This window comes from Aplidium turbinatum, chromosome 4 (assembly GCF_918807975.1).
Source record: "Aplidium turbinatum chromosome 4, kaAplTurb1.1, whole genome shotgun sequence".
Classification (NCBI taxonomy): Eukaryota; Metazoa; Chordata; class Ascidiacea; order Aplousobranchia; family Polyclinidae; genus Aplidium; species Aplidium turbinatum.
In genome coordinates, this window is record NC_137475.1 from 45,616,084 (window position 1) to 45,643,709 (window position 27,626).

General features: G+C 37.4%; 3 protein-coding genes across 4 annotated transcripts in view; 2 read left to right on the plus strand and 1 right to left on the minus strand.

The window, feature by feature from the left end:
• LOC145769256 (uncharacterized) overlaps positions 1-27,626 on the plus strand; it is a 195,889-nt gene that overhangs the window by 76,871 nt on the left and 91,392 nt on the right. The window lies entirely within an intron of this gene.
• The window catches only part of LOC145769255 (uncharacterized), a 196,861-nt gene that overhangs the window by 43,687 nt on the left and 125,548 nt on the right, over positions 1-27,626 (minus strand). The gene's annotated exons all lie outside the window — the stretch shown is intronic.
• On the plus strand, positions 22,952-27,303 carry LOC145769341 (uncharacterized). 2 transcript variants are annotated; one of them, XM_082580951.1, is made up of 6 exons: positions 22,952-23,187; positions 23,502-23,644; positions 25,342-25,626; positions 26,034-26,244; positions 26,732-26,894; positions 27,050-27,303. In XM_082580951.1, the coding sequence occupies exons 4-6, from the start codon at positions 26,107-26,109 to the stop codon at positions 27,205-27,207; spliced, it is 459 nt and encodes a 152-aa protein (XP_082437077.1). In that variant the 5' UTR covers positions 22,952-23,187; positions 23,502-23,644; positions 25,342-25,626; positions 26,034-26,106; the 3' UTR covers positions 27,208-27,303. The 2 variants fall into 2 exon arrangements, with proteins under 2 accessions (XP_082437077.1, XP_082437078.1); XM_082580952.1 differs by lacking the exon at positions 22,952-23,187 and having other exon boundaries at positions 23,270-23,644.

Below are 27,626 nucleotides of genomic sequence, written 5' to 3' on the forward strand. Positions count from 1 at the left end.
GTTGTGATTAAAATTTTTTTTACATAATTTTACATACAGCCAATTCCCTTCACTCTGTGAAACAGTTCGAAGGGCCAAATTAATGACTTTCATCCAGCTGGTGAGAAATTTTTGAACAATAGAATATGAAATATTTCAGAATATTTCAGAGGATGTGCTGAGAAATGCCTTATATCTCTCAATTTATAACCTTCATTCGCTCAAAATTTCAGCTCAATAGAGGTGAATAAAAGTTAGGAAAAGTCAAGAAATCTCGTAGTCGCAGCCTCAGTGGTTTTAGAGATACAACTGTTGATACAAAAAAGTTGAATTGACAGCCCCCCCCCCCCAACCTTCAAAGGGTTGAGGTGACTTTCAAATGTAGGAAGCTAGTATTGTAAGTCTCCCTATCCTTTTCTAAAACTTCCTTCAACGCTCAACTTTTGAAGCTTATTTGTTTTTCTTTTTAAAGGTTTAAAAATAGTTCTTTGCAAACACCAAACAGTATCAACACCAAAAGATCTCAACCATCCGGGACGGCATTAACAAAAAAACTGAAGTGATTGAAAGTAAACAGTGAAACAATACTGGCTCTACCTTTGAGAAGACGCCTTGCCGGAGGTAAAGCGCTAACGAATTAGGTGACGCGTACGCAGAAACAATTAAGTAAATGAGCCTCGGGAACAACATTTTATGTTGTACATCATTATGGGCCATGCCTGAATAAGGTGTCGGCTACCGTAATTTTTCAAAACGATTGATCATCCATTGTTCTTATTAAATTTACAAAATCCTGGTTTGTCCATGTTAAAAGATTCTTGAAAAATTCTAAACGTGGACGCCCCCTGTATCTCTGACCAGGAAGCCGCCCCATCATTACCGAGTGCTCAATTCCGTGCTTACAATAGACGTGCCCGATGAATGTCATTTGCCTTTTTTTAACAGTTCTAATGCGGACGCCGGGCGTACAGCCCTACACTCAGAGCGTTCTCACACTTCTTCGTTAGTGATCTTATCCATCCATTTAATTCCCATCATTCTCCGTATGAACCAAATTTCAGAACTGTTGATCTTCTTTTCTAACTGCAGGCATATAGTCCTGGATTCACAGCCATATAGCAGAACCGACCAAACGTTCACCAGCTACACCTGTAAAATTCTTACTCTAGTGTTCAGAGTGATACATAAATGTGGATAAACAACTCGATCGGTTAACAGATAAGTTGTGTCAAGAGGGCAGGTGCCCAAAATTGTTTGTAATGGCTGCTTGGAGGAAGAAGACGTCGGATAACTTGAGGTTGTTAAAATTGCTCGACATGGTGCAATTGCTGACTACAAACGCTCAATTGTGGTGAAAGTTTCTGGCACAGTTAAAAATATCAATGTTGGTTTTGCCGTCATTCTTTTTTAAACCCGAACAGCAGTTGCAGTTACTTGGTACTGCAGTGCTCGCTGCCACAACGTCAATACCGCTTTCAACGGTGCTCTGTGGCCGGATGTTTGCCTCCTACATCATTGAACATTCCTTCTATTCTTGCTAGTATCCAACCTGCTGAGCTTCGTCCCAAGAAGCCACCATGTCTTTCGGCGAAGACACCTCTCATTAGCAACCAAACCAACTTCTCCACACCAAGGTCTCTGCTCCTTCAAAGAAGCCTCTCGTAGATCGAAATCAAGACACTCATTGCGCCAGCCATGCAACTTCTGTTGATGAAGATGACAAACAAAACATCTCCGTGGCTAACTAGACTGACCATTCCATTGGAAATCTGAATGAAAGTGAAATACCAACAAACTCCATTCTTTTGTCTCGACGCAGACACCAGAACCATAGATGTATCCTTCCAAGACAGGCGTGGGTGCTCCTCAACCTCTTTTCTTAGGGTTGTTGGACTTTTCCGTTTACCCATGTAGTGTCCTTTTAGTGCTGTCCGGAAAAATTGTAAACTTTCGGCAGCAGTGGCCGAGTGGTTAGCGCGTTGGGCTCGCAGTCGAGAGCCTGCATGTTCGACTCCAGCCACCCACACTTGCTGTTGTTTCTCTGGGCAAGAAACTTTACAATAATTGCTTCTACCCAGTGATCGATTTTGAGTAATGGGTAGTACCAAATTTAAGTCATAAGCAAAGTAGACAAACCGAAACAGACATTGCCGTCGGCTGCAGGGTTGGTCAGGTGTACGTCGGAAGGCGTACTCCGATGCATAGCGCTCAAGTCCTCTTTCCCGCAATACAGGATAAAGATACGGTATGAAAAAAAAAAACAAAAAACAAACAAACAAAACCTGGGGTGACAAAGGATAGACACTCTGCCTTAGAAACTCAAACGAAGAATGGTTGATCCATTTTTTCCTCAAGCGCAATTTTTTCTTTGAAGTATTATGAGCCAGGACATTGAGTACCGCTTCACAATCACGAGGAAGGTCGGTGCTGTATTTCTTGACACCGTATTCCACCAAGGTTTCACTCTCACCTGCAGCTGCTTCCCATCAGGTGCATGGTCCGAATCATCATGGAGTTCCTTCACAACAAAAGTTTTAATCTCACCACCAGGGGATAGCCAGAAAAAAACTTCGGGGGAGAGCCAGAAAATCTTGAAAAAAATTGCATTCTGAGATTACTTTAAGCTAAAATCAATAGAAATACTCTATCAAACGATAGTCACTGAGGATAAAAAGTTTATTAGCTGTAAGTTACAAAAAACTGTAAGAATAAGTAGAGTAGGCCGGTAATGATTAGTTCAATGGTAAAATTCCCTTTGCCTATAAATACAACATGGTGCATAACCTACTTACATAATTATGTTTTGTTAATATTAGATGTGAAGTGTAGCTTACACCATACGTAGAACCAAACATTCGAGATTACAGAAAGCTACTGGCAAACAAAACGTTAAAAAACAAAATTGCTTATCACTGCCTCTGGCTACTGTGAGTAGCGAAAGTGTTACATGACTAAATAGCGCACAAACCTGGTTAAAGAAAGGCATCTTCTTTAACTTTTCTGCAGCTTTTTAATAGCTTGCAAGTCTGTTAGTCGATTGCATATACAAAAATATTTCGGGAGGAAAGGGGGCAAGTGTCCCCTATCTGACTACGCCTCTGCTCAACACTGAAACAAACTAACCAGGTTACAACCCTTGAAAAATGGCAAATCCCTCAAGGATTTGTCCTGGGCCCCTTTCTGTTCAACATCTACACTTAAGTCACACGATATTTGCAAAGTATACGCTTACGCCGTGGATTTCTCAGTTCTGCACATGTCGAAATATTGGGAATCATTAGAAGGAATTTTAAACCAGGACATGTCGACACTTTTGGCGTACTTGCAGAAGTAGAGATTGAAGCTCAACGACACCAAAACAGTGACGACAGTTTTCAATTTAAACAAACGGAAAGCGAAGCGTGAGTTTAAGGTCAACACAGATGGAAAAATCCTGCCCTTCTGCCCAAAACATACGTATCTAGCTGGACAGGTCGCTCACGTACGTTAACATTTTTAGTCACTACAAAGATGTCGACACTGCATTGGTCATAATTTTCATCATACACAGCTCTATTAAGCAGACTAGCTGGCTTTGGCTGGGGTGCCATTTTGACACCATTAAGCTAGCCTACGTTCCAAAATTCCGCTAGAACTAGAATTCCGCTTAAATGTGTACAAATAGAAGATGGCACTATCTACGACAAGGGTGGGAAACCAACGGCTCGCAGACCGGACCCGGCTCGCGTGCTGCTTTTGTGCAGCCAACTCCAACATTCAAAAGGGAAGTGAAATTCGCTTAGTCTCATCTGGGTGGCTCGTTTTTGAACTTTTTTTTAAAATTCTCTCGGGTAGTGGGGAAATGGTGCCAATGAGTGAGAAAACAATCATGACAAAATTTGAGATTCGTAACAAATTGTCTTCAGCCTCCTCGTGGGGCCCAAAAATCAAAAAATGGGGTCAAAAACGCATTTTTTTCAAAAATATTGTTAGTTTTGGTAGATACAATATTGTTTAGATATATCTAATTAGCCTAAGAAAACAATTGGAGTCATTTGAACTATTCCTTCAGCTTCCTCACAGCTTTTGAAAATTTTCATTTTGCTGAAAATTTTGCATTTGTGTTTGTGGTCACATAACTACAAACTTCGTCAGTGACGTAAATTCAAATAGAAGACGTCACTTTTTCCTACCAAATTAACCCAATTTCATTAAAAAATGACGCAACAGCTCAGGGCAGGTCTATAAAGAGAAATACAATGACGTTTTATAGCTGGCAAAATATCTAACTTAATTATGTAACATGTAACCACCCACAAAAATGCGAAATTTTTAGCAAAATGGAAATTTTCAGAAGCTGTGAGGAAGCTGAAGGAATAGTTCAAATGACTCCAATTTTTTTTCTTAGGCAAATTAGATATATCTAAACAATATTGTATCTACCCAAACTAAAAATATTTTTGAAAAAAAAATGCGTTTTTGACCCATTTTTCGATTTTTGGGCCCCATGAGGAGGCTGAAGACAATTTTTTACGAATCTCAAATTTTGTCATGAGCGTTTTCTCACTCATTGGCACCATTTCCCCACTACCCCGAGAGAATTTTAAAAAAAAGTTCGAAAACGAGCCACCCTATAAATAAGCATCGTGACTCGCCTCTGTATTATTACTAGCCTACTTCATTTGGCCCTCACATGTAAAAAGGTTGCCAAGCCCTAATCTACGACCGACTGCGGTAAGAAAGAGGCAACTACAAACCATAACATCAACTGCGCCATCTATCATGTGCCAAATAACGTGCATGGTTGGCGTGAATTGGATGAGCAATCACTGCAATGACTCTGCGACTTTTTCCCAAATACCCAAGCCGGAGTTACCGCCACTGTTTCAATCGAAAAAGCAAAGCTTTCAACCTTTAGACTGGCAAAAACGTTACTTTTTCTGCTCCTGTCAAATTTACCACAATTACTAATAGGATACACCGCAGCTTTAATCCTCACAGAGCTTTAATGGTTAGTTCATTTTATTGTACCACAGATATTAAAACTTAGTACCGTCAATGGTTTAGCAAATCTTTTTACTGTGATCTTAATTCTTGATCATGAAAACATTCATTGTATCACTATAAAGAATGAATTACATACCGAGAAATGGCCTTCTTGAAGATGTCTGGGTTGTTCGTGGTTGTTAGTGGTCCGACGGTCGGGTCGTTGAAAGGAACAAGAACAAAGTCCTGGGGTTCATCAAGCGAACCTTGACGCTCGTTGATGATTTGCTGGAAATGGAAAATTGCAGAAGTTAAAAAATTGAAAGCATCATTGAAATTCATTTGCACATTATAAACATAATACACATTATCACCATCATCATCAACCACTTTTGATTATAAAGGCCATGAATTAATCCTCATTTCAAGGGTGAAGCCTGTCTGTCCATCGAGAGCAAATTTTTCTTCTCCACATTTCGCAATTAACTTATTAATGCATCGTTACACTTGACAAATACAACATTCTGCAGCTTGGTGAATAAGTGCAGAAGGCATTTCATTATTTTGCTATACAATATATTCTAAGCATGCTATCAAATGCAATATCATTTCAAAATCCGTAAAAAATATAATTTCTTTAAAACTTTGTACTGTATGTATGTTTGTATCATAGCCAATGCGGTCTTTGATGAACTAGATGCTCAGTTCGTTGTTTTTCATCTTTCTCTTTGTCGTGCAGTGTCCCAAAGTGTTCTTGGTTGGCTGATTAATTTATTGTGTTGAAAATTACAGAAGAATGTTATTCGTTGCCTGCCATGGCATGTCTTCCTAGAAGATGACTGATTAAACAGATATTTATTATATTTTTTTAATGATGTCACCAAGAAATTTGAGTTGCCGTAATGTTGTTCAAAACTGTAGTTTCCTTATCTTGATGTACACGGTTTAAAACTTCTGCATTTGTGAGTTCCGGAGCATTGTTCTGTACATAAGTCTGGGTAATTTGGGGCTGCCGAGTCAGAAAATGGCATTTTTCAAAAAAATTGACTCTAGTTTTTGAGACTTCAATATTGTTCAATAATTTTGAACTAGAGAATTTGTTTGTATAGACTAGAGGATGAGCGCTGTTCTCATGGGCAAAGCATCAGTGGAAAAAATTTGCTGCTTTGTAAAAGCTTTTAAAATATAGTTTAATATTATTTGTAGTCCCGGTAGCCTTTTAATATAAATTCTGATTGATTAAAATTTACAGGAATATCAACTTCTTTTGATAATTAAATGGCCCATCCAAGGATTTGAAAACACTCTGAGGGTTAGTGGTACATATGCCAACCATGATTTCAAATCTACTTGAAAGTCTGCTTTATTTATTTTAATTGTGAATTGCCGGTATTATAGAGTTTAGTAAAGCTCAAATTTTTATTTTTATGCATTTAAATTGGAAACATGGCCATGTGATTTTAGATCCTTAACACTTTGCTCCTCAAGGGGAGGCCAGATTTGGCCCCCCCCTCATATTTCCTTTGATTATTTGAAGCACAGTAACGCCATGCACTTGGTTTTTCTTGACTTTTCCTAAAATTGCCAGGCGGATCTGATGATATTAAATTTGATGCTAAAAGTTGTGTAGTTTTCTTGTAAATTCAAGATTTTGGTGAATTTTTGCTATTTCTAGCTCACTTCCAGCAAAGCGTGAAATGGATTACATTGCGATAACAAGCCATAAGCTCATAATTGCTTCGTGCATCGATATGCGCGAGCAGAGAGAAACATCCTCTTGTTTTCCTTTGTTTGGTTTGACCTCAATAATACAAAGCGCGTTATTTCTTATGCCACAAAAGAAAAGCCAGTGATCACAAAGCTGTTAATTAGAAACAATAATAGCAAACGTTTTTTGCGTTATCAGCTCTACAAAGAAGAATAGCAATCCACGATCAAAATAGTAGGCTATGTAGGCCACAAACTATTCAAAACAGTTGTTTCAAGCAGATAATATTCATTGACGAATAAAAAACGTTACAATAAGAAATCTTCTCTTGGGTAAATGCACGAAAACCTGGTTTCGAAATAAACGTTCTATGGAAATGCTCTCAGTGACAAAACTTGCAATTGAGGAAATGTATCACCGCAAATGCTTTTGGAAGAGGCCGAAGAAATGGCGTTTTTGCAAACAGTAATTGTGAGATACACTCAAAATTATGAGATAGGCTCCATTTACACGTAGCAGCTAACTCGATGGCTACATGTCCCTTCCCTGCTTTATGTTGCCTACTTGTTGTTATGTCCTGCATTTTTGTTTCACAGCGCACTGTGTGTTATTCCAAAGAGCGCAAAATAAAGATGATAATGCCTCATCTACATTACTAAATATTTTGTAATGTAGAAGAGGCATAAAGCTAGGCGTCACATCAGATAAACAACAAATCAGCTTTTTTCATCATTGATTCAACATCTGAATACGTTGCGCCAATGTATAAGAGGTCGGCTATTGTGAAGACCCGCCATTTATAAACGATCCGATTATACCAAAAGTGGGACAAACTAGTGGATCAAAGAATGAATAAACAATGCTGAGAAAACTAAATCTAGGTGACGAACAATACCGATGTCTTCATTTATCTTGGAAAAATGCTGCCTAAACTTATCAACAAAAAATACAGTAAATAACGGCAAGGACACGAAAGCAGAATTTTCTCGACTTTTGCATGAATGTGGTCAGACATCTACAGTAATAATTCCACACATACAATAACGGGCACTCAACGGCTGTAAGATACATAATAATCAACCTGGTTCTGGGCCGTTTGTGTAACAGCTTAGGGGAAGACACTACTTGAAATAATGCACCACACAAATTATTTTCAATGAAAACTGAGTCTAAAAACCGATGTGGATTGTGCTGCACAATGACTTCAAGTTTCGGACAGAAAAGGCAAAAAAATATCACGATAAAAATAAAGACCTTGTGGGAAATTTTCGAAAATCATAACACGATGCAAATACCATAAACGCGTAGTTTGCATGCTGCTCTAAGCTGGCCGGCAACCACAAAGGTAGACAATACAGGCAGTTTATAATTCGAACAACGCAATAAACATTATAAATACGTAAACCGACAATTTTCTTTTACAAATGTTTTACGTCTAATGGTAAATTTTCCCCCAACAATTTTTTGTGAAGCGCTTGCAAACCACGGTTTTGTAAAATAATTCATCATTATTATTTTTTACTTCTCGGATATTGTAAAACGTCATCAGCAAAATCACAAAAAAAAATTTTATTACTTCAATGTAGTAGGCCTAAGAATTTTTTATAGAATTGTAGCCACGTTGTTTCAACAAAGAAGCCATTTTTTGGCAATACAAAGTTATAGAAAATAATTTGCAATCCTGCAAATGTTTGGAAAGAATCTAGGAAGTCTTCTCACAATCTGGCACAAAATGATTATGTTTATTGTATCTCTGCAATATTTTTTTACGACAAACTTTGAAGCTTCGTTATAATCATTTTTATCTTTGAAGTCAAAAGTTAATTTTTTTTTGGCCAGAAACATAATCGCTGCCTTGCTGATGTTGTCGCCTTTACGCGTATTTTTTGTGTTTCAAACAATGACGACCCAGTCAGCAATCCAGTCCTTTTACATTGATTCAACATTTGTAAACGTTAAATTTATGTAGCTTTGCTGACTGTGGGTATTTCACATTTCCTTTGTTTACGCATGTTGATCAATTCGCTGTTGCATTGTTTCGACGCTGGCGAACTAAAAATGTATTTTCAAATTGATTGACACAATCTTCAATAAAAAGTTTAGCTTCGAACTTAGCTTTGTTGAGGTAAATGCTGTATTGTTTGTGGATGTAATTTATGAGTCATGTTTATAAACACTCGTAAGCGAAATGAGTTATGATGTAGCCCGCATGATATTTGTGATGCGACTTGACACAAATCCACAATTTCAAAAGCACCGAATTTGAACTTAGAAATTTCAAATAATTTCAACAACTTGTTCAATTGTCTTCTCTCTACTAAAAATATTCATACTACAAACTCAATTGGAGACCTAAAATACACAAACGAAGATGTAAACAGCTATTCAAGCAGGCTAAGCTGTTACTTATGAGAAGTTTGGTTCCATAAAACTAGAAGCTAGCCATGAGTTTGGGAATGCATTAGTTTAGGACAAAAATGTAAGACAACAAACGCAGTTTTTTTTTTTTTCAAATTCGTGTAACAATATTACGCTGATTGTAACTATTTTAGAATCAGTGAGTAGCTTACAATAAGATTTGCTCGCAAGTCGTAAGTAAATCTTTATCAATGCAATGATTCGGCACACCGCACACACACTTCGTGCGTTCGATCGAGCTCTTTGTTATTCAGAACTTTGCATGAAATCGGATTAGCACGGTAATTAAATAGCGGCAAGATAAATCAAAATTGTCGTTTTTGGGTACCTTTGCAAAAATTGAAATATCAAGTTTAACATTTAAAATTTTAAAATAATGACTTTTCAAACTTATAGACAAATGATTTTTTTTCACACCAGTGCAACTTCTGTTGAAATAGCACCAGCGGATAACACGTAACAGCTGATTGAATTTTATCCAAAAACGGCCCCCCCTTGAGCAGTTAACTTCCAAAAAAACGTTGAAAAGCAAAGGGTTAAACGTAGCCACGTGTTGCTGGTATGGGTAGGAAAGTTTGGACACGTGCGGGAAAAGGATGATAAAATATTTTTAGTTTATTGTAAATTAGCAATCATTACTAATTGCTGCATATTGATTAATGATTAGTTTTACGTTTAAGTTTGTAAAAACTTGAAATAAACCGTGTGGTACACATATTGTGTACTACCAACCAATAGAAGGAAAAATGGAACTATGCATCAAATTGGATTCTGTCTGCTCTGTTGAATCCTGTAACCTCAAGTTTTCAAAATTATTTACAAACATTACCATTGGAAAATTTTGTTAGATCACAAAATTGTTTGTAGCCTCACTTAAAATAGTCTTAATAATCAGGATGTCACAATGTTACATTGTCTAATTGTGCCTAAAAATGTGTTCTATTGTGCCTCACACTTCTACATCTGTCCAAAGTTGGGAAGTGACTACTTGATTCTGAAATCCAAGATAATCTAAACTCTAAAGCAATGAAAAAACACTTCATTGTTAAAGAAGCACACCCAAGTTTTTGCATTCCACCTTAGATCCCGGGATGCCTTACATTAACCAGTGTTGTACGCGTCAATGAAACAAATTGACGGCCTCAGCGTCAGCCCAAATTGCCTAAAAACTTTACGGCGTAAAGTACTGTGTCAGCTCTTAAAGAAATTGACAGCGTCAGCGTCAGCGCTAATTTCTAGCGTTATTTTAGCCAGGGTCTCACAAAACAGAAGTATTTCAACCAAGTTTAGGCTAACAATAGCTATAAAGAAAGAGTAGGTTTTATGTTTTGACACTGTATTGTAATTAGCTGTTTTAGCTTATTAGTTATTTCCTTTTAGAAACACAGCCATTTCAAAACGTTTGTCTGACAATCTGCCGCGTTTGGGACGCATAATGTCCTTTCCAAGTGAAAACATGCGTTCCACAGCAGAGCTGAATGGTACTGGTGTGTTGTATTTCAAAAAACAGTCTTGAAAACGTTTTCTCGGAAAGGTATCACTGTTCCAATTCCAAGTGTGCTGTGATGGCTTAGCGTATATAAATCTTTTAACGAGGTCCACTGCACCAACATCGCTCTTTTCAGGGGCATATAAAACTCTTAAAATAGTATCTTCAACCTCCGCGATGACATTCATTGATATTTCACTTTCTCTCTCTGATCCCTCGTTCTCGATACTGCTCACGATATGACCCTTTGGCAAACTTCTTCCACTTGTATTCCAGGTAGCCATTCCAACCAACGCGAAAGCGGGTTATTCGGATGAGTCGCGCTGGCCAGAAAACACTGTGAAACTCTCATTTTGAAACGAAATTTTTCATGAAAACAAAAAATGACGCATAGCGCATGACGCTTAAAATCGGCAAAATAATTGACGGCGTTATCACTTCCGTCAACTAAAAAGTAAACTGACGGCGCTAGCCCCAGCGTCAACAAAAAGTTGACGCCGTCAAATGATGCCTTCAAATTGACGGCGTCAACGTACAACACTGACATTAACTAAACATTTCCTTTTCTGGAATGGAAGCAAACTGGCACACTGTAGCCTACCAGTCTCACATACTTAAGTGTCAAAATAGGTCGGTCCCTTACATACAAATTCCATATCAAAAAAGTAAGAGCTACTGTAAGGTGGTTGCTCGAGATAATATTTACGGAAACTTAGATTGGGGTGGCCTTCCAGCTATACTACTGTCGACTACTGTCAAATAAGAAGTGGAAGGTATAGTGGCGCTTCCGAACAACACTGCACTTGTGAAAACTGGCCAAAATGCAACGGTCCAAATCAGTCCACAGATCATCTCATACTGGAGTGCCCAGTAACTAAGCTTCAAGGAGGATACCTCACAACCTACCAACGTAACAACCTCCTTATGGATTGTCTGAATGAAAACTGCTTGGACTTACAATGTCACACGAAACAACAACTTATGGAAATATAAAAATCATCAAAATTGAAAGTATTGGCTAGAAAAATAATTTGGTGAAAGAAATGTGATCCAGGTTGTGGTGACGAACAAAGGAATTGTGTAAGGACAATCAAAAAGCTGAAGCGTCGAGGAAGCGGGAAGTCATGGAGAGTTTAATGATCTTGCACCTTAGCTCAAATGAACATTGAACATATTTGCCAACTTATACCAAAAAAACATTTTCCATCCCACTTCTGGACTATTGGACTGTTGCCTTGTGCACGGTGTGGCAAAGGAGGGTGAGCAAAACCTAAAAAAGCTTACGACACAGTTGATTTTGCATTTTCCAACACTCTTTAAATGTGTGCTTACGTTTGCTCTATCTTTCGCAGCTTCTATTTCTCCCCCCATGCTTCCCGTATCATCTATGACGAAAGCTAGTGTTGTTCCTGACCCTAAGTCCAAGAATGCGCTAAACTTAAATTCTCCGATTGCGTTGCGGAGCCTGTAACATATAAGAATTAATTTTGTAATTGCTGTACATTTTAATATCATTTAGTTTAAGCTCATTCCAGCTGTCAAGATTTTATTAGTTGGTAAAGCTTTGGTAGAGAGTTTGCTTTGTTTAACCAATATACAAACAAAACAAAGTAACTTCAGCTGGTTTAACATGTTTTATTACAAAAAGAAATAACATAATTAAAAAATCAACTTAGACGTTTTGGACATGTACGACGTACGAGTGTCCTCATCAGGAATTACTCAAATCTGCAATATACATCAAATGAAAATTATAAGCCAAACCTGATCATGCACTATAACTGTAACGACACTCCGGACTGAAAAGCACGTACTCAACAAATGATACAAGAATGATTACGAGTAAATTACGCGGCGAGAAACAGATCACATGAGGTGTAAAATACAGGCATGATTCTAAAGTAATTTTAAATTGGTCGACCGAGACATTGCCAGTACACGTTACACAAGAGCCGGTGTGCTCTTTAATTGTACTTTTGGTTGTGAAGTTTGGGTTTAAGTGCTCCCCGGCTTACGAAGTCCGGAGCGTCGTTACAGTTACATTGTTACTTTGTTACCCGCTATAGTTACTTTGTTTTATTTGTTTATTTTATTATTTGTGATAAAAATTCTCTGAAAATTTTTCGTCTTCAATTGCAGATGCATCACCATCAACTTTATTTTGTAAAAACGTACAATAGAAACATGATTGAATTATATGAATATTAGAACTTACCCACACCGATGGCACAGAAAAAATGCTTAAAAGAAAAATAGTAAAAAGTATAATTTCTAGTTTTTTTATGACTTTTACCTTTCCAACTCGGCACTAACAAGGCCCTGGACGTTTGCTATCAGTGCTTCTCCCTGCAAGCATCTTCGATTCAGCCAATCAGTTGAGTGAGAGGCGTAATCACCGATTCCCAGATAAAGCAGCAACCCAAACTTTTCCCTGGCAAGTTCATAGCTGTTAGCTCTGGCATAAGTGTAAATGTTGTCACGAAGCACAATCCTGTCCGATTCCTCGATGGAAGGTCCATCAGGACCAGGATCCGAATAATAAATCTGCAAAATTGCTTCTTTGAAATCTCTAGGAGTTGCAGCATTCCCATAAAATTCCCTGAACAATTCAATCGGGGAAAGCGGGTTGATGCGATTTGGGTCCAGCTGTGTGTTGTTTATTCTTGGGTTGTCAGCAAAGTATGTCGCCCCGAACCGTACTATGACTCTGGTCAGCAGCCTCCGATAACTTTTGCAATCAGTTCCTGATTGATCAGGAGGAATCAATCTCCCGAGACATGTTATGGTTGCCATGGCAAGAAGCACATAAACCACCGCTTCACCTCTCCACCACATTGTAGGTTTCCTATATCTCTGTTTGTTCCAAAATACTTCAAGTTTAAATAAAGATTTAACTCATGCTATTCGAAGTGTCTGAAAGGTAATAAACCTTCATTATGCTAAAGATATTAAATAGGTTGGCATAGAATGGAAATTTTTTCTTCATCAGAATATCAAGATCTGACCACCCCAAATATCAAACCTTTTGTTCTTAAAAGTGTAAAAGCTTACCTTTACATAACTAGGCTACAGTCTGATCTCGTTGTTCTAATTCGGTAGGCTATAGCCTACTTTATTTTTTATTTTTATGTTGCTATCAAATAAACTGATTTTGCTAAAAAATAACAATAGTGAATTGAACGATTGGAAGACTTTAGGTAATCGGTGACGTTGCTAAGATGCGTCGCTCTTTCTCATCGCAACAAGGAATTGTTTATTTTGAAACCTAGCAGGAACAATGGAGCCTGAGGCAGCTCAGTCGGTGGAAAACAAACGCGACATTGCTTGTCCGCGTGATCGAATGCGATCAATCGTGGCAGAAACCAAAATTCAAAAATGCCTGAGGGAAAAAAACTAGTAATTCTTGTCGAAAGTCGGAAAAGAACCGGTCTTGCTAAAACGTTGAAAAGTATCTTAAAAAAACGAACTCTTCCACTTCTCTCTTTTCTGGAAAGAACTTGTCTGATCTCTTTGCTTACTGATCACGCGATCTGTTTCCCACCGCATAATTTGCTCGTAATCATTCTCGTAGGGTAGGCTATCATGTGTTCAGTTTGTGCTTTTCAGTCCAGAGTGTCGTTACAGTTCCAGTGCAGTCAAATTTATTTTACGGTTTTTCATTTTATGTATTGCAGATTTAATTCCTGATGAGGACACACGTATGTGTCGAAAACGTTTGAGTTTATTTTATTTTAATTATGTTATATTTTGTGTGTAATAAAGTATGCTAACCCGCTAAAGTTACTATGTTTTATTTCTCTATCTTATAAAAAAATCAACATTTCAGCCAGTGTTTATTTTAAGGTGCGCAGTAACCATTTGCGCAGTGAGATTTGATGTCTCCTTCAAACTTGAAGCGAAGCTTTTAAGTTTAACTTCAACAGAGTGCATCTGTGATCTGTCGAATTGTAGCCTACCAAGTCTGGGCCACAAAAAGCGTTATCAGCATCAAAAAACGACCAAAATAAGGTCAAATTGTTGTTGTTGTCGACCTATGCCGACCATGCACTACATGTGGTGAGCATCAAGCTGCACCAAGCTGCACCAAGCAAGGCTCCTATTCACCCGTGGATAGCTCCTGCGAAGCTAGGGATTGTAGATCATAGGGATGCGAAACTTCATCCGCTTTTGGCTTATCCGCAACACTAGAAGGGTTACGTTTTTTTGTAATTTACAAAATATTTTACTTTTTATGGGTTATATAAGAAGAGTGAAGTTGGTTTTAAAGTAATTTAAGGTTTTTAGTTGAAAGCAAGCCAGCAGTAAAGCGTAAAAAAAATGTCAAATTGGCAATTGACTCTTCTAATGTTGAAGGAACAACGGAGTTGCGCGTCCCGTAATGTACCGTCCCTATGCGAAGCTTTAGAGTGGAATTTATGTCGATCACGCTATTAATTTTTAGGTTCTAATTGACTTATTGTTATCGATGCTTATTAAGAATCCTTCCATTTTCCCAACTTCTTCCGTATCGATGTCTGTTACTATTGATCTTTTAGAGCAGGACTTTGCCCATTTTGGATACCCCCACTCCATTGTCTCAGACAATGCGACTACGTTCTCTTCGGAAGAATTCAAGGTTTATTGTAAAGCTGGGGGAATAGTTCACATCACTGGAGCACTATACCATCGAGCTACGAATGATGCTGCCAAGCGTTTGGTGCGCACTTTTAACCAGACTTTCAAAAAATTGTCATTACCGCCTCGAAGTGCGACCACTCAATTCGTGATGCAGTTTCGCCGTACGCCTAATGCCAGTGGTTACTCTCCCAGTGGGTTATTAAACCATCGCGAATTACGTACTAAATTAGATATCTTACTTCCTTCCTCAGCTCAGATCACGAAAACGTCGAAGAGTCCTCCCGCCTCGGAAACAAAACCGGAAAACAATTAATTTTGATGTTAGCGATCCTTGTTATACTTTGTACTTTGGCTCCAGACAAAACCGAAGCCCTCGTTGGGTTCCTGCCGTCCTGGTGAAGCGACATGTGAGTCCCAGTTTACAGGTTCGAGTGGACCCTCGAGGTTCAATATGGAGACGGCATATTAACCAGCTACATCTCGCCGGAAGACGGGGATCCAGGAGAGACTACCTTTATGTCGTCATCGACAGCCGACAAGGTTCCTGGTTCATCAACAGCCGACGAGGTTCCTGATCCACCGACAGCCGACGAGGTTCCTGATCTTTCGAAGCAGATCGCAACCGAGGATTCATCATCGTCATCGGTCTCGAATCAAGGACATATACTGAGGCGGTCACAGAGAAGACGCCAAACCAGCCCTTCGTTATGGGTGGTCATAAGTTTTATAAGATGTTGTGTATTTTGGTTTGTTTTCGTTGAAACAATGTACTCTACCTTGCTTTCGTTCCTTTAGGTCTTCTCTTTTGCGTTTTTGTTAATCAGCGCTTCTCGTTTTATTTCACTATATATTTTGGTTGCACGCCTTTTTGATGGTTTAGTTTCATTCGTGCGATTTTGAATTCAAGTAGAAAGACTTTTATATGACTCTTGTTGAATGAGTTAAAAACACAACATAGAGAATTGGACGTTTATATCTGAAATTTTTTAAATCAAAGATGAAAATTTTGTGATGGCAAAGGGTTAGGCTCTTAACAACCAGTAAAGGTAACCTAATTGCCATAAGACGCTATAACAGTGGCTCTTTACCTTTTCTCTGGCACGCGCCCCTTTAACATTGACTGCAAGTTCTGCACCTCCTCCCCCGTTTTCCTATTTTCGCCTTCACGTATAACAAAACTACATTTGCAGAACCTAATAGGTTGTAAATGGCAAAAAAGTAGTTCAGGACATTGAATTTACTGTAAAAGGCTTAAATATCGTTGGAAAGCTCTTGCTCCTTATGAAAAAAGGTTGACACTCCCCAAGGGAGGCTTGCCCTCCGGTTAAGAACCACTGTGCTAAATGAAATTAATCCGCATTTATCCCGTCGTTTCGTCAATCAAACATGGCTGACTTTTTGTCTGGTATGGCAGACCACAAAACCATTTCGCTGTAACCTGTAAAACAACCAAACCTGCAAAATTAAATTCAATTTCAACACAAAAATATCGCGAGCAAAGTTTGAAACTAAAAAATTAATTCAAATGTTACCAATCAACAACCAATAAGCATTAATTTGAAGTCGAACTTTCTAAGTAGCCAATCAATCAATCAATCAAGTTTATTTCGACATAGCTCCACATTCATTTTCAATGTACACATCAGGAGATATAACAAATCGTTTTTTTGATATGGAAACTACACCATGGAGGCACCGAAAAAACCATGCGGTTAAAACTAAACTAAGGTTAACGGCCAAACTAAGGTTAACCTATAGTAAACTTAACTAACTGTAGATTTAAAAGCATTTCATTGTGATAGCAAAGTTTGAAAGAAATATGGCAGAGTTAACTTGTCACGACAATGTAGCCTACTCAATTTATCCTCCCAAGTAATTTATTGTTCAATGTTGATCATGCTCGTACCGAATGCTACAACAGAAGTCGTGAACCGCAGGTACAAACAATAAGCCACCAAGAGTGAAGCAAGTCGCCGATATCAAACACAACAACACCAGTTTCACAGCAAATTTAACCCTTCTGTAGCAACACGGGGTTTTATGAGGACGCCCCACACTAGTAGTGAAATATTCCTCAGAAGGAAATATGATAGAAATGTGAAATTTCTTATCTTTTAGTTTTTATTATTTGCGAATTTTCTAAACCTAAACTGGTCATTTTTCTACCTTCCTGCCCTTCACAATAAGCGTTTCGTCTCAGGTGGCTAGACATTTTCGTGTAATGCTAGTTATATATATGTTAATGTTAGTGCAATATAAATGTTGGTGCAATTACTTTGAAATGTACAAACGCCCAAAAATGCCTTATATTTATGAGCAAAAGTAATTTTTTGTTTAGTTTATCGTTACTCTATGTTATAATTCAAAAATTTCAATTTTGAAGATTGATTGATTGATTTATTTATTTATTTCGTTGTAGGGAAATATAGTACAATAAATACAGCAATAAAAAAGGAATTCCCAGCAACGGGAATCTGCGAAGAGACCATGGGTCTTCGAGTCAAGCAGATACCCCAGATTCTAATTGGAGATCTAGAATTGCAATAACAGTTAGTTACGTAATCTAAAAGATCACTACGGATAAGTGACATAGGATAGAGAACACAATGAATAATTCAAAGCGAAAATTGAGACAAGTTGTTAGATGATAGTCTTGCACAGAGAAATATATTTAGTAGCTAAATTAGCCTATCGGTAACATGAAGGTAGAACAAAATTATTCGTGCTTATATTTGGCGATAAGTGAATATTTGTGTTGCTTTTTAAAAGAATAAAATGAAAATTTACGCATGCTTGTTGGTAAGGAGTTCCAGACTTTCACTCCGGCATATTTAATGCTGCGCTGGAGTCGGGATGAGGCGTAATGTGGGACAAAATAACAATCATTGGTAGAGCGTCTAGTAAGACGTGCATTATACATGAGTTTGGTTTTTTTAAAGTAGTGTGCGAAAGGCAGAGGCAATACATCCGTATCAAATTTAAACATGAACTTAGCAGTTTCGTGTTCGTACAAATCTTTAAGCTTGAGTATGTTAAGTTGCTTATAGAAAGGTGTGACATGATCAGACCACCTGCCACCTGCTACTATTCTGACAGCCTTATTTTGTAAGCATTTCATCTCAGGTGAGAAGCTATTTCATCTCAGACGCTATTTACAAACACTTTATTTGAATAAATTTGTTGAGTAAAAATTTAATTTCTATACGCACAATACCCATGGCTATTATCTTGTAAAATATTTTGGCTCTGTGATTTTCATAGCTCCCGTTGCTAGCGATTAATTAGCACGGGGCTAAGATAACCCGTGACGTGCTTTCCGCGTACGAAAACAGCTCGTATTAAGGTTAAGTTAAAACTCTCTCGGCTGTGGAAAATATCGGATTTTGCTTGAATCTTTTTCAACAACCTAATCCAAGTGGCCTACAATCAAAAGTAGGGTGGAGAGTAATGCCAGATTTACCATTAGACTGGAAAGGCTGAAGTCCAGGGCTCCAACAACTCAAAATTAAAGGTGTAGACTACCAGGTAGGCTATAGCCTATTTATAAACATTTAAACATAGCCTATATCTGTAAAATTTTCACCAGGTATCACAATCTTTAAACAGATGACTGTACAGAAGAATCAATTATTTAATAGAGCTGAATAGAATTACTTAAAACAAATAACACATAAATAACAAATACACTAACAGACTAATATCATAAATTCAAACGTTTTCGGCAAGAACTTTTTGCTCTCATCAGGAAATGCCTAATACATATAAACAAAAACAGATAACTGTAAATAATGGGAATAATAAGTGACTGAACAAATAACTTCATTACAGTTATTTGTTTAGATATAAACAAACAACACCAGGCACCGGACGAGTGAAGTTTTCGAGTACCGGTATAGCGGTAGTTGTTATGTTTGCCTATTCGTGTAAAGAAAGCTGAAAATTTAAATGAATTCAAAACTCGTTTAAAAACGTTCTATTTCACTGAACATTATGACTGGAAGTACCGTATTATCACCATTGTCATGTACAGCGCCCAGGAGCATAGTTTGCACTGTGGATGTGGCGCTATATAAATGCTGTTATTATTAGCTATTTCTCTTGCCTTGCTTGCAAATTTTCTTTACATAAACCTCATAGTTGCACAATTATCTTCAAAGTAGGCTATATTCGTATGCTCAATAAGAAAAGCCGAAAACGAAAGTAAAAAAAAGTTATAAGAAATAAAGCTTTTAATATCGCAATAATTTCAAATTATAAAAACACACAGCATAACCTTTATCTGTAGAAGCCTGTATCTTTTGCGAGTAAGCCATACATCACAACTAAAAAGGTGATCAGGGCAAGAACTTTTGAAAACACTATCCTGCTAAGCTGCAATTTGATCAAAAGTCCTACTTTGATGGCACGGCCATCATCATCTTTGCTGTTGATGGTTCGATCACAACCCGTTGGTTGGATATTCAGCCCCTGGCCACCTGCGAGTTGCGACATGCTGGTATGCCATGTTATGAGTGCATGGCATACCATACCATGAGTGCAGACTTTGACTAGATAATCGATGGGTAGATTAATTTTGCTTCATCACAACAATTTCCCTCCCTCACAAACATGCAGGCCTACCAACAGAATAATAAGATTTATGATAACGCAATAGCAGGCTATTGCTGACGTCAAGTGGACGACAATTTTTCACACTTAAAAGTGCGTCTACACGAAAGAGTGTTCTTGCTTGTTGGTTTTTAGCTCGTTTCGTCTACACTTGCAATCTCGACGAAAATTTTGCTTGCTTGAATACGGTCACGTGAGTATCTAAACCGCAATGACGTCACGTTTCAAAATGTTTGAACCAAAGCAAGAAGTAGAGTAGACCTAGCAACTGTTATTTTAACTTCCACGCTTTTTTGTGATGCATTTTTCAGAATTTAACTTGAGCAAGGCTTTGATTTTGAACTGCTGTATTTTGAAAACGGTGACTGCCAGAAAATACATTTTCAACAGTTTTTTGAAATATGCTGACAAATGTTGTGTATTTTTTTTAGAAAATACCTTAAATGACTAAAACTTCTGACAAAACACAAAAATTGTGCGTTTTTTTTATATTTTGTATTTCGTTTCCGTTTAGATATCTAAAAAATCTTCAAACTGCGGTAAACTTCACCGGTAGACGTCAGGCAAGTGTCAAGCTTTCCACGTAACGTTGTCACGGTGATATTTATGTGTTATGCGAAGAAAGAACCGCATAAACTTCACTTTGCACAAAAAATAAAAATTCTCTGTAAATGATTGAAAATTGCAGAAAAAATTCAAATACAAACCTAGCAATTTTTTTCAACTTTTAGAAAATACAAGTCTTCTTCTTTCTAAAGAAGTAACACCCATGCAGTTTGGCAAACGAAGACCAGAATTATGGTGATTGCAAAAAGTGTGTATATTTTTAGGGCTCGGGCTCTTTAAAGAGCCCGTGGCAGTTTAGGAGTTAAATAACTAGTTGGAGTAAGCTGGCATTTGAAGTTGTTGCGGTCTTTCAGTCAGTGATGTAGTCTCCATGCATGCAAGGCATGCATTACAATTCTAATAGAACTAGAAATCTTTCAGGAACAACAAATTTATGCGTAGAAATTAAAAATATTAATACTGTAGCAGAACCTCCTGGCTCTCTTAATAACAATATTTGAAGCAACTGTTCGTTTTCAAAATTTGGCAACTTTGCTGACCCTGACAACTCCTCAGCACGCATTGCTAATACAATTTGCCTATTCGCCGCTCTTTTACTACAGTGTGGCGCAAATGGGACTAAGGCAGTGGTTCTCAACCTTTTTGTTTTGGCGGACCCCTTTTGGTACCTTCGAAGCGGTCGCGGACCCCCAAAAAAATTTTATCTGAAATTTTGGTATATCGATTTTCCTATAATTATAATGGAATCAAATGTTTTATGAGTTTCGAAACGACTTAAAAGAATTTGGTGAACTCGCGACACACTTATGACTATTGATGACATTAGAGAAATTATGTTATGAGCTTTATGTTGGCACATCAAAAATCAGTAGGCTATATAATCTATAATTATGTTGATTTGATGTTTTTCTATAAATTTTATCAAAAACCAATAGAATTTTGCGACCGTTACAAACAATTTCTTCCAATTTCTTCCTTACTACTGTCTCAAAAAAATTAAGTTGAACATAGCCTTATTAAAAATTTAATTCATTTATATGATATTTTTTTAGTTAGAAACCAAACCTTTGAACTTTCAAAGGACATCGCACCGTTTCCTTGGGAAGTACAGTTTGAAAATCACGGTAGCCTAATACACAAATAAAGCACAACCAACCAATTTTTACATTTCGTAATTTATCAATCATGCTGCAAACTCGCAACCCCATAAACATTGGCTCGTGAAAAACACGTGAAATTCTGGGGGAACTCGTGTAATACTGGGGTACGTTTTTTTTACACCTCTTTAACACGTGATTAACACGAGATTTTTTACACATGTCATCAATTGCAATAATGCTTTATATCATATTTGAAGTAAGTTTTTCAACTCTAGAATATCAATTGATACGTTTTATGTTAATATCTTTGAAAAATTTCTGCAGTTGCATATTCACTTGTTTCTGCATACTCACGTGTTTTTAACGTGTTATACACGTGTTTTTTACACGCCAGTACCAAGTTTGTTTCATCTTGTTTTTCTCGTTTAAAATAATTTTTCAACTCTAGTAGGCTATTTGATACGTATTATGTTAATATCTTTAAAAAATTTCTCCAATTGCATACTCATTTTTTTCTGCATACTCACGTGTTTTTAACGTGTTATACACGTGTTTTTTTCACGCCAGTACCAAGTTTGTTTCATCTTGTTTTTCTCGTTTAAAATAATTTTCAACTCTAGTAAGCTATTTGATACGTTTTATGTTAATACTTTTAAAAAACTTCTCCAATTGCGTATCCATTTTTTTCTGCATACTCACGTGTTTTTAACATGTTATACACGTGTTTTTTACACGCCGGTACCAAGTTTGTTTCATCTTGTTTCTCTCGTTTAAAGTAATTTTTCAACTCTAGTAGGCTTTTTGATACGTTTTATGTTAATATGTTTAAAAAAATTCTCCAATTGCGTATTCATTTTTTTCTGCATACTCACGTGTTTTTAACGTGTTATACACGTGTTTTTTACACGCCAGTACCAAGTTCGTTTCATCTTGTTCTTCTCGTTTAAAGTAATTTTTAAACTCTAGTAGGCTATTTCCTATTTGATGCGTTTTATGTTAATATCTTTAAAAAATCTCTGCAATTGCATATTCACTTTTTTTTGTATACTCACGTGTTTTTAACGTGTTATACACGTGTTTTTACACGCCAGTACCAAGTTTTTTTTATCTTGTTTTTCTCGTTTAAAGTAATATTTCAACTCTAGTAGGCTATTTGATGTGTTTTATGTTAATATCTTTAAAAAAATTCGGCAGTTGCATATTCACTTCTTTTGTATACTCACGTGTTTTTAACGTGTTTTACACGTGTTTTTTTCACGCTAGTAGCAAGTTTGTTTCACCTTGTTTCTCTCGTTTAAAATAAATTTTCAACTCTAGTTGGCTATTTGTTGTGTTTTATGTTAATATCTTTACAATAGGAATTGTGCAACTCAGGAATACAGTATTATGTAATTTTCATTAAAACCGAATTTCTCCCCTTTATTTTTCGTAAACCTTATATCGCGGTTACCAGCGGTCACCTGATTAAATATCCCTGTGAGTCTGTGACATAAAAAAATGGCACAGAATTTCACTAAGTATTTGCTTATCAGCTTAGGAGAGGACTTTTTAGAGTGACTGTTAAGTAGGCTACAAGGTTTGTGTTAATTAATCTTCCATTTATATTTAGAAATCATTAACTGATTTAAATCTACCGAAAAGCGCCTGAAGATAAAAGGTTCAATCTTTCTTTTTACCAAAAGATTGTGCACGAATCGCGATGAACATACCGAAATGGTGCAGTGCTGTTCAAAAAGGTAGCGAAAAGCTGTGCCTGTTTTTTGTCATCTATCGAACGAAGTATGGTACCTACCTACAGGCTACAGGGCTTGCTGTAGAGTGTAGACAGTGCATTTATTTCTATTGTATGAATAGTTTTACTCGATTGGCCTATCATTTAATGTGCAGTCTTGAGAAACAACACTGATTGAAAATGCTTTACTGTCTGTGTTAAGTAAGTCCAGTCTATTTTGTGCTTCTGTAGATTAAATATATGAAGACTATGACTGAGAGCATTTTCAGTCGTAGACTTTATATCAAGAGGTGAAGTTGATCTTGTCGGTTGTCCTAGAGAAATGGATATTTCATGATAATGATGTTTTGGAATGTTATTGGCCTGAGCTTCCGGTTACAAGGTTCGCCAGTTATGCCTACAAAATTCAGATGTCAATCCAAATTGGAAAAAGTATCATGTACGAATTATGTACAAAACAGGTAAACATTAATATTAATTTATACTACCCATTAAGTTATAATACATACGGCACCTAAATAAAAGTTGGAAACAATCAGAGGTAGGGTTTTGCCAGTAGAGTACCCAATGGCCGGCTATTTTATACATATATATAATTATGGTGACTTAAGAGTTAAGAGTTGGAATTCACTGGCCTTATGATTCTCTCTTACTAATTTACATTGCCAAGTGTCAAGGTTGTTTCATTCAACAATCAACATGTACCTATATGTATATAATATGTTTTCCAATATATGGAGTTTTGTGCAACAAAATTTATGTTTGCTCTGTTGTTTCTGTTGCAGCACAGCTGCTTGTCTTAATTAGCTGTCAATTTTTTGATATGTAATTTCCATTTAACCGCTTTAGCAGGTTGTTAGGTATTATTCTATATGCAATATGCATGAGATCTTATTCAGTGTATCGTTTTTACTAAGCTTGATCACTGTTATGGGAAGATGACATGTTAACATTTTGCAACACATAATTTGGCTAAAGCACTGATAAAGTTACAACATGCTGAAAATACTTCGAGACCGGCATGTGCCCCAGTTGGAGCGCGATACATTGGACAGTCCAGAATAACATATAATAGTCGTCAGTTTGTTTTTGTGTGCGACACTTGTAGGTGTAGAGTGAGCCAAGCATATCACTAAATATATTTTGTTTAAGCAAGGGAAGCAATAAGGCTGGCCGGGGGTTAGAGCGTGCCAAAAGCACGCATATTTTAGGGGAGTCCGGGGGCATGCTCCCCCGTAAAAAATTTGCAAAATTACACTCAAATTATGCATTATAGCGCTTTCTGGAAACACTTTCAGGGTAATAATTGTATGAAATTTGTAGGCAGATAAACAGCTATTAACTTATTAAAGGTAGCTGTTACACACAAATGGGCAAAAATTGCGGCTAAAATTAGAGAACACAAAAAACTCAGCTACACAAAAACCCAACAGAGTAAGCGATTCTGAAATTGCTTCCACAGATTAGTTTAAAGAAGCGTAAATCGCATCAACTTTGCGCGATTTACGATTTGCAAAATTTATTGGTGTCTTTCTGTGTGTCTAAAACAAATCCTGGGGGTGTTAATAGCCAGATGTCTTGGAAAACGATTTAAATTTATACAAATTATATTATATTTTCAACAAAGGGTTCAACTTCGGAATCCAAACTTTGAAAATTTGGGGGGACATGGCCCCTTTTGCCCCCCTGGCTACGCTTATGCAGTAATGATGACAAACGAAAGAAACGCCCCAGTACAGTGCCAGCCTTAGGGTATTTCGGGCCCTGTGCGAAATATGCTTTGCGGGCCCCAATGACAATGATCCAATTCAGTAGCGTAGCTAGGTATTTTGAAAGGGGAAGAGGGGTGGTTTGACGGTCGGCGGGCGAAGCCTGGCAGCGTAATTGCCGAAGGCGACACCCAGCGGCGGGGGATCTGGGAGTCCTCCCCCAGAAAACTTTGAAAAATTACGTTGAATTTGGGGCATTCTTTGAGCATGTTCAACAAAAATTTGGGTATGAATATTACTGTAAAAAGGTGTGTAATTCCCATTTAACCGCTTTAGCAGATTGTTATTATTCCATATGCAATATGCATGAGATCTTATTCTCCAGTGTATTGTTTTTCCTAATCTTGATCACTGTTATCGGAAGATGACCTGTTAATATTTTGCAACAGATGATTTGGCCAAAGCACTGATAAAGTTACAACATGCTGAAAATACTTCTGATTTGGCTTCAACAGCAGCTAGTGAAGAAGAAGTAAATGATAGTAGACAACCTAAATCGAAAAGAAGAAAGCGGTCTTCCTCTGTGAGGGCACCACAGCAATCAAGTCCAGAGCGTGAACAATCAGTCCTTGATTTTCACTTGGATGACAATCAGTTGAATGTTGCAATCGACACTACGCCTGAAGTGACCAAGAACATATCTTGTGACGAATTTGTTGCGCTGCAAAGTGAAGGTTTGCACCTGGTTAAATTAAAATCTTGAAACTTGTTCGATTTACTTCGCTCAACAATTGCTCAGCTGCATCGGTGTGATGATATAGTTTTAGCTATAATTCTTCACGTCGTTTATTTATGTTTACTCTCTTTTTTATCCTTCGTAACTCCCATCTTTACTCACAAGCAGCGCATTTTGAAAATTCAGTTTCTCGAATTTTGGAAGATCTGTTGAGTCTCTCACGTGAGCGCCCCTACAAGAGCATTGTTCTTAATTGGCAGTATTATTTACCACTCGCTTTTCTTGTTTGGCAGCTGCTTAAATCACAACTGCCTTAGCCTGGGAGCTATTCTTTTTGTATTGTCAAAGCAAAGCACCTTTGCTAACACCAAATCATGTTAAAGCAATTATTTATTTTTCACACAGTTCGACGAATTCGAATTGCTCAACTGGAAATTATGGGAATTTTAATTCTGTCAACGAATAATTGGATATAATAATGACAAACGAAAGAAGCGCCCCAGCTCAACAAATAGAGGAACCCCCTTCGGACATTCCATCTTTTCCCATCAACAGCCTGGAGGATTTTGATCAGCTTGAACACAACCTGGGAAACAGCACTGTTCAAAATAAACTGGTAATTTTTTTTTTACTGTTAACATGGCTGTGGAATCGGTATCACAACTCCGACTCTCCTCATAGAATAGACATACAAGAAATACTGGTTATTTTCACCCTCTTTAAAACAGTTTTGCAATGTCGTACTGCTGCAAATTTCTTGAAACTTTCAACCAGCATTGACTGCAGCAAAACAACGATTCATTGATTTGCAGCAAAACAACAAATTATACATTTCCCAAAGTTTTTGACACTCGGACAATGGATAATTTTAAAATTCCTCGCAATGTAGAGCATTCCTCAATTTTATATAGGGGTCGGAGTCAGTGCAATTTTTAAAACTCCGACTCCTTTGGCTAAACAATAAACATTGTTACGGCTCTGACTCCACGGCCCTGACTGTTAACAATGAAATTTAACAGCTTGCAGTATGAGTGCGCTCTACTTTTATTCTATGGAATATAACCGTGAAGTCTAAATTTTATATGATAAATGTTGTTTTGCAGATTTCTTATTTGAGTCGGTATTTTTCGACGGACTACAAAAAGAGCGTAAAGCAACTTCTTTCTGGAGTATTTACGGATAAGCTTATGACGAAGTTTAATTGGATGGGTCAACGCGGTTCCAAGCGCCCAATTAAAGATTGCAAATTTATTTTTGTAATTTATGGTGCGTAGCCTAAACTTTAGATTTTGCACGTATACCCTGCTTAATGAACGTATGTTGCAATCTATTTTTAATATATTTGATCCGTGAAGAATTCTGTATATCTATTGCTAGCCTATTGCTTTTGTGACTAAGCACTAACTCTTTTTTGCTTACAGCATCAGTTCGAACATACAGTTACACAAAAGACACAACCATGGGCGATGTTAAAGCTGTTGTGCAAGAATTCCTCAAATCAGCTGAAAAGAGAATAAGAAGACAGTCAGTTGCAAGGACATCTTCATCCAGCACGGTTCGCCCAACTGATGATGTGTGAAACAGCTGTACTGTCTTCAGTTATATCTGTGTTTTTTGGCATGTGTGATTTTGGTACCAAATAAATTGCCATATTAAACACGGGTTTGATGTGTAAAACACGGGTTTAGAAGTCGTGTAAAACACGGGTTAGAAGTCGTGTAAAAACACGGGTTGCGTTTGTGCAAACACCCGTGTAAAACACGGGTTTAGAAGTCGTGTAAAACACGGGTTAGATGCCGCGTAAAACACGGGTTTAGAAGTCGTGTAAAACACGGGTTAGATGCCGTGTAAAACACGGGTTTAGAAGTCGTGTAAAACACGGGTTAGAAGTCGTGTAAAACACGGGTTTAGAAGTCGTGTAAAACACGGGTTAGATGACGTGTAAAACACGGGTTTAGAAGTCGTGAAAAACACGGGTTGCGTTTGTGCAAACACCCG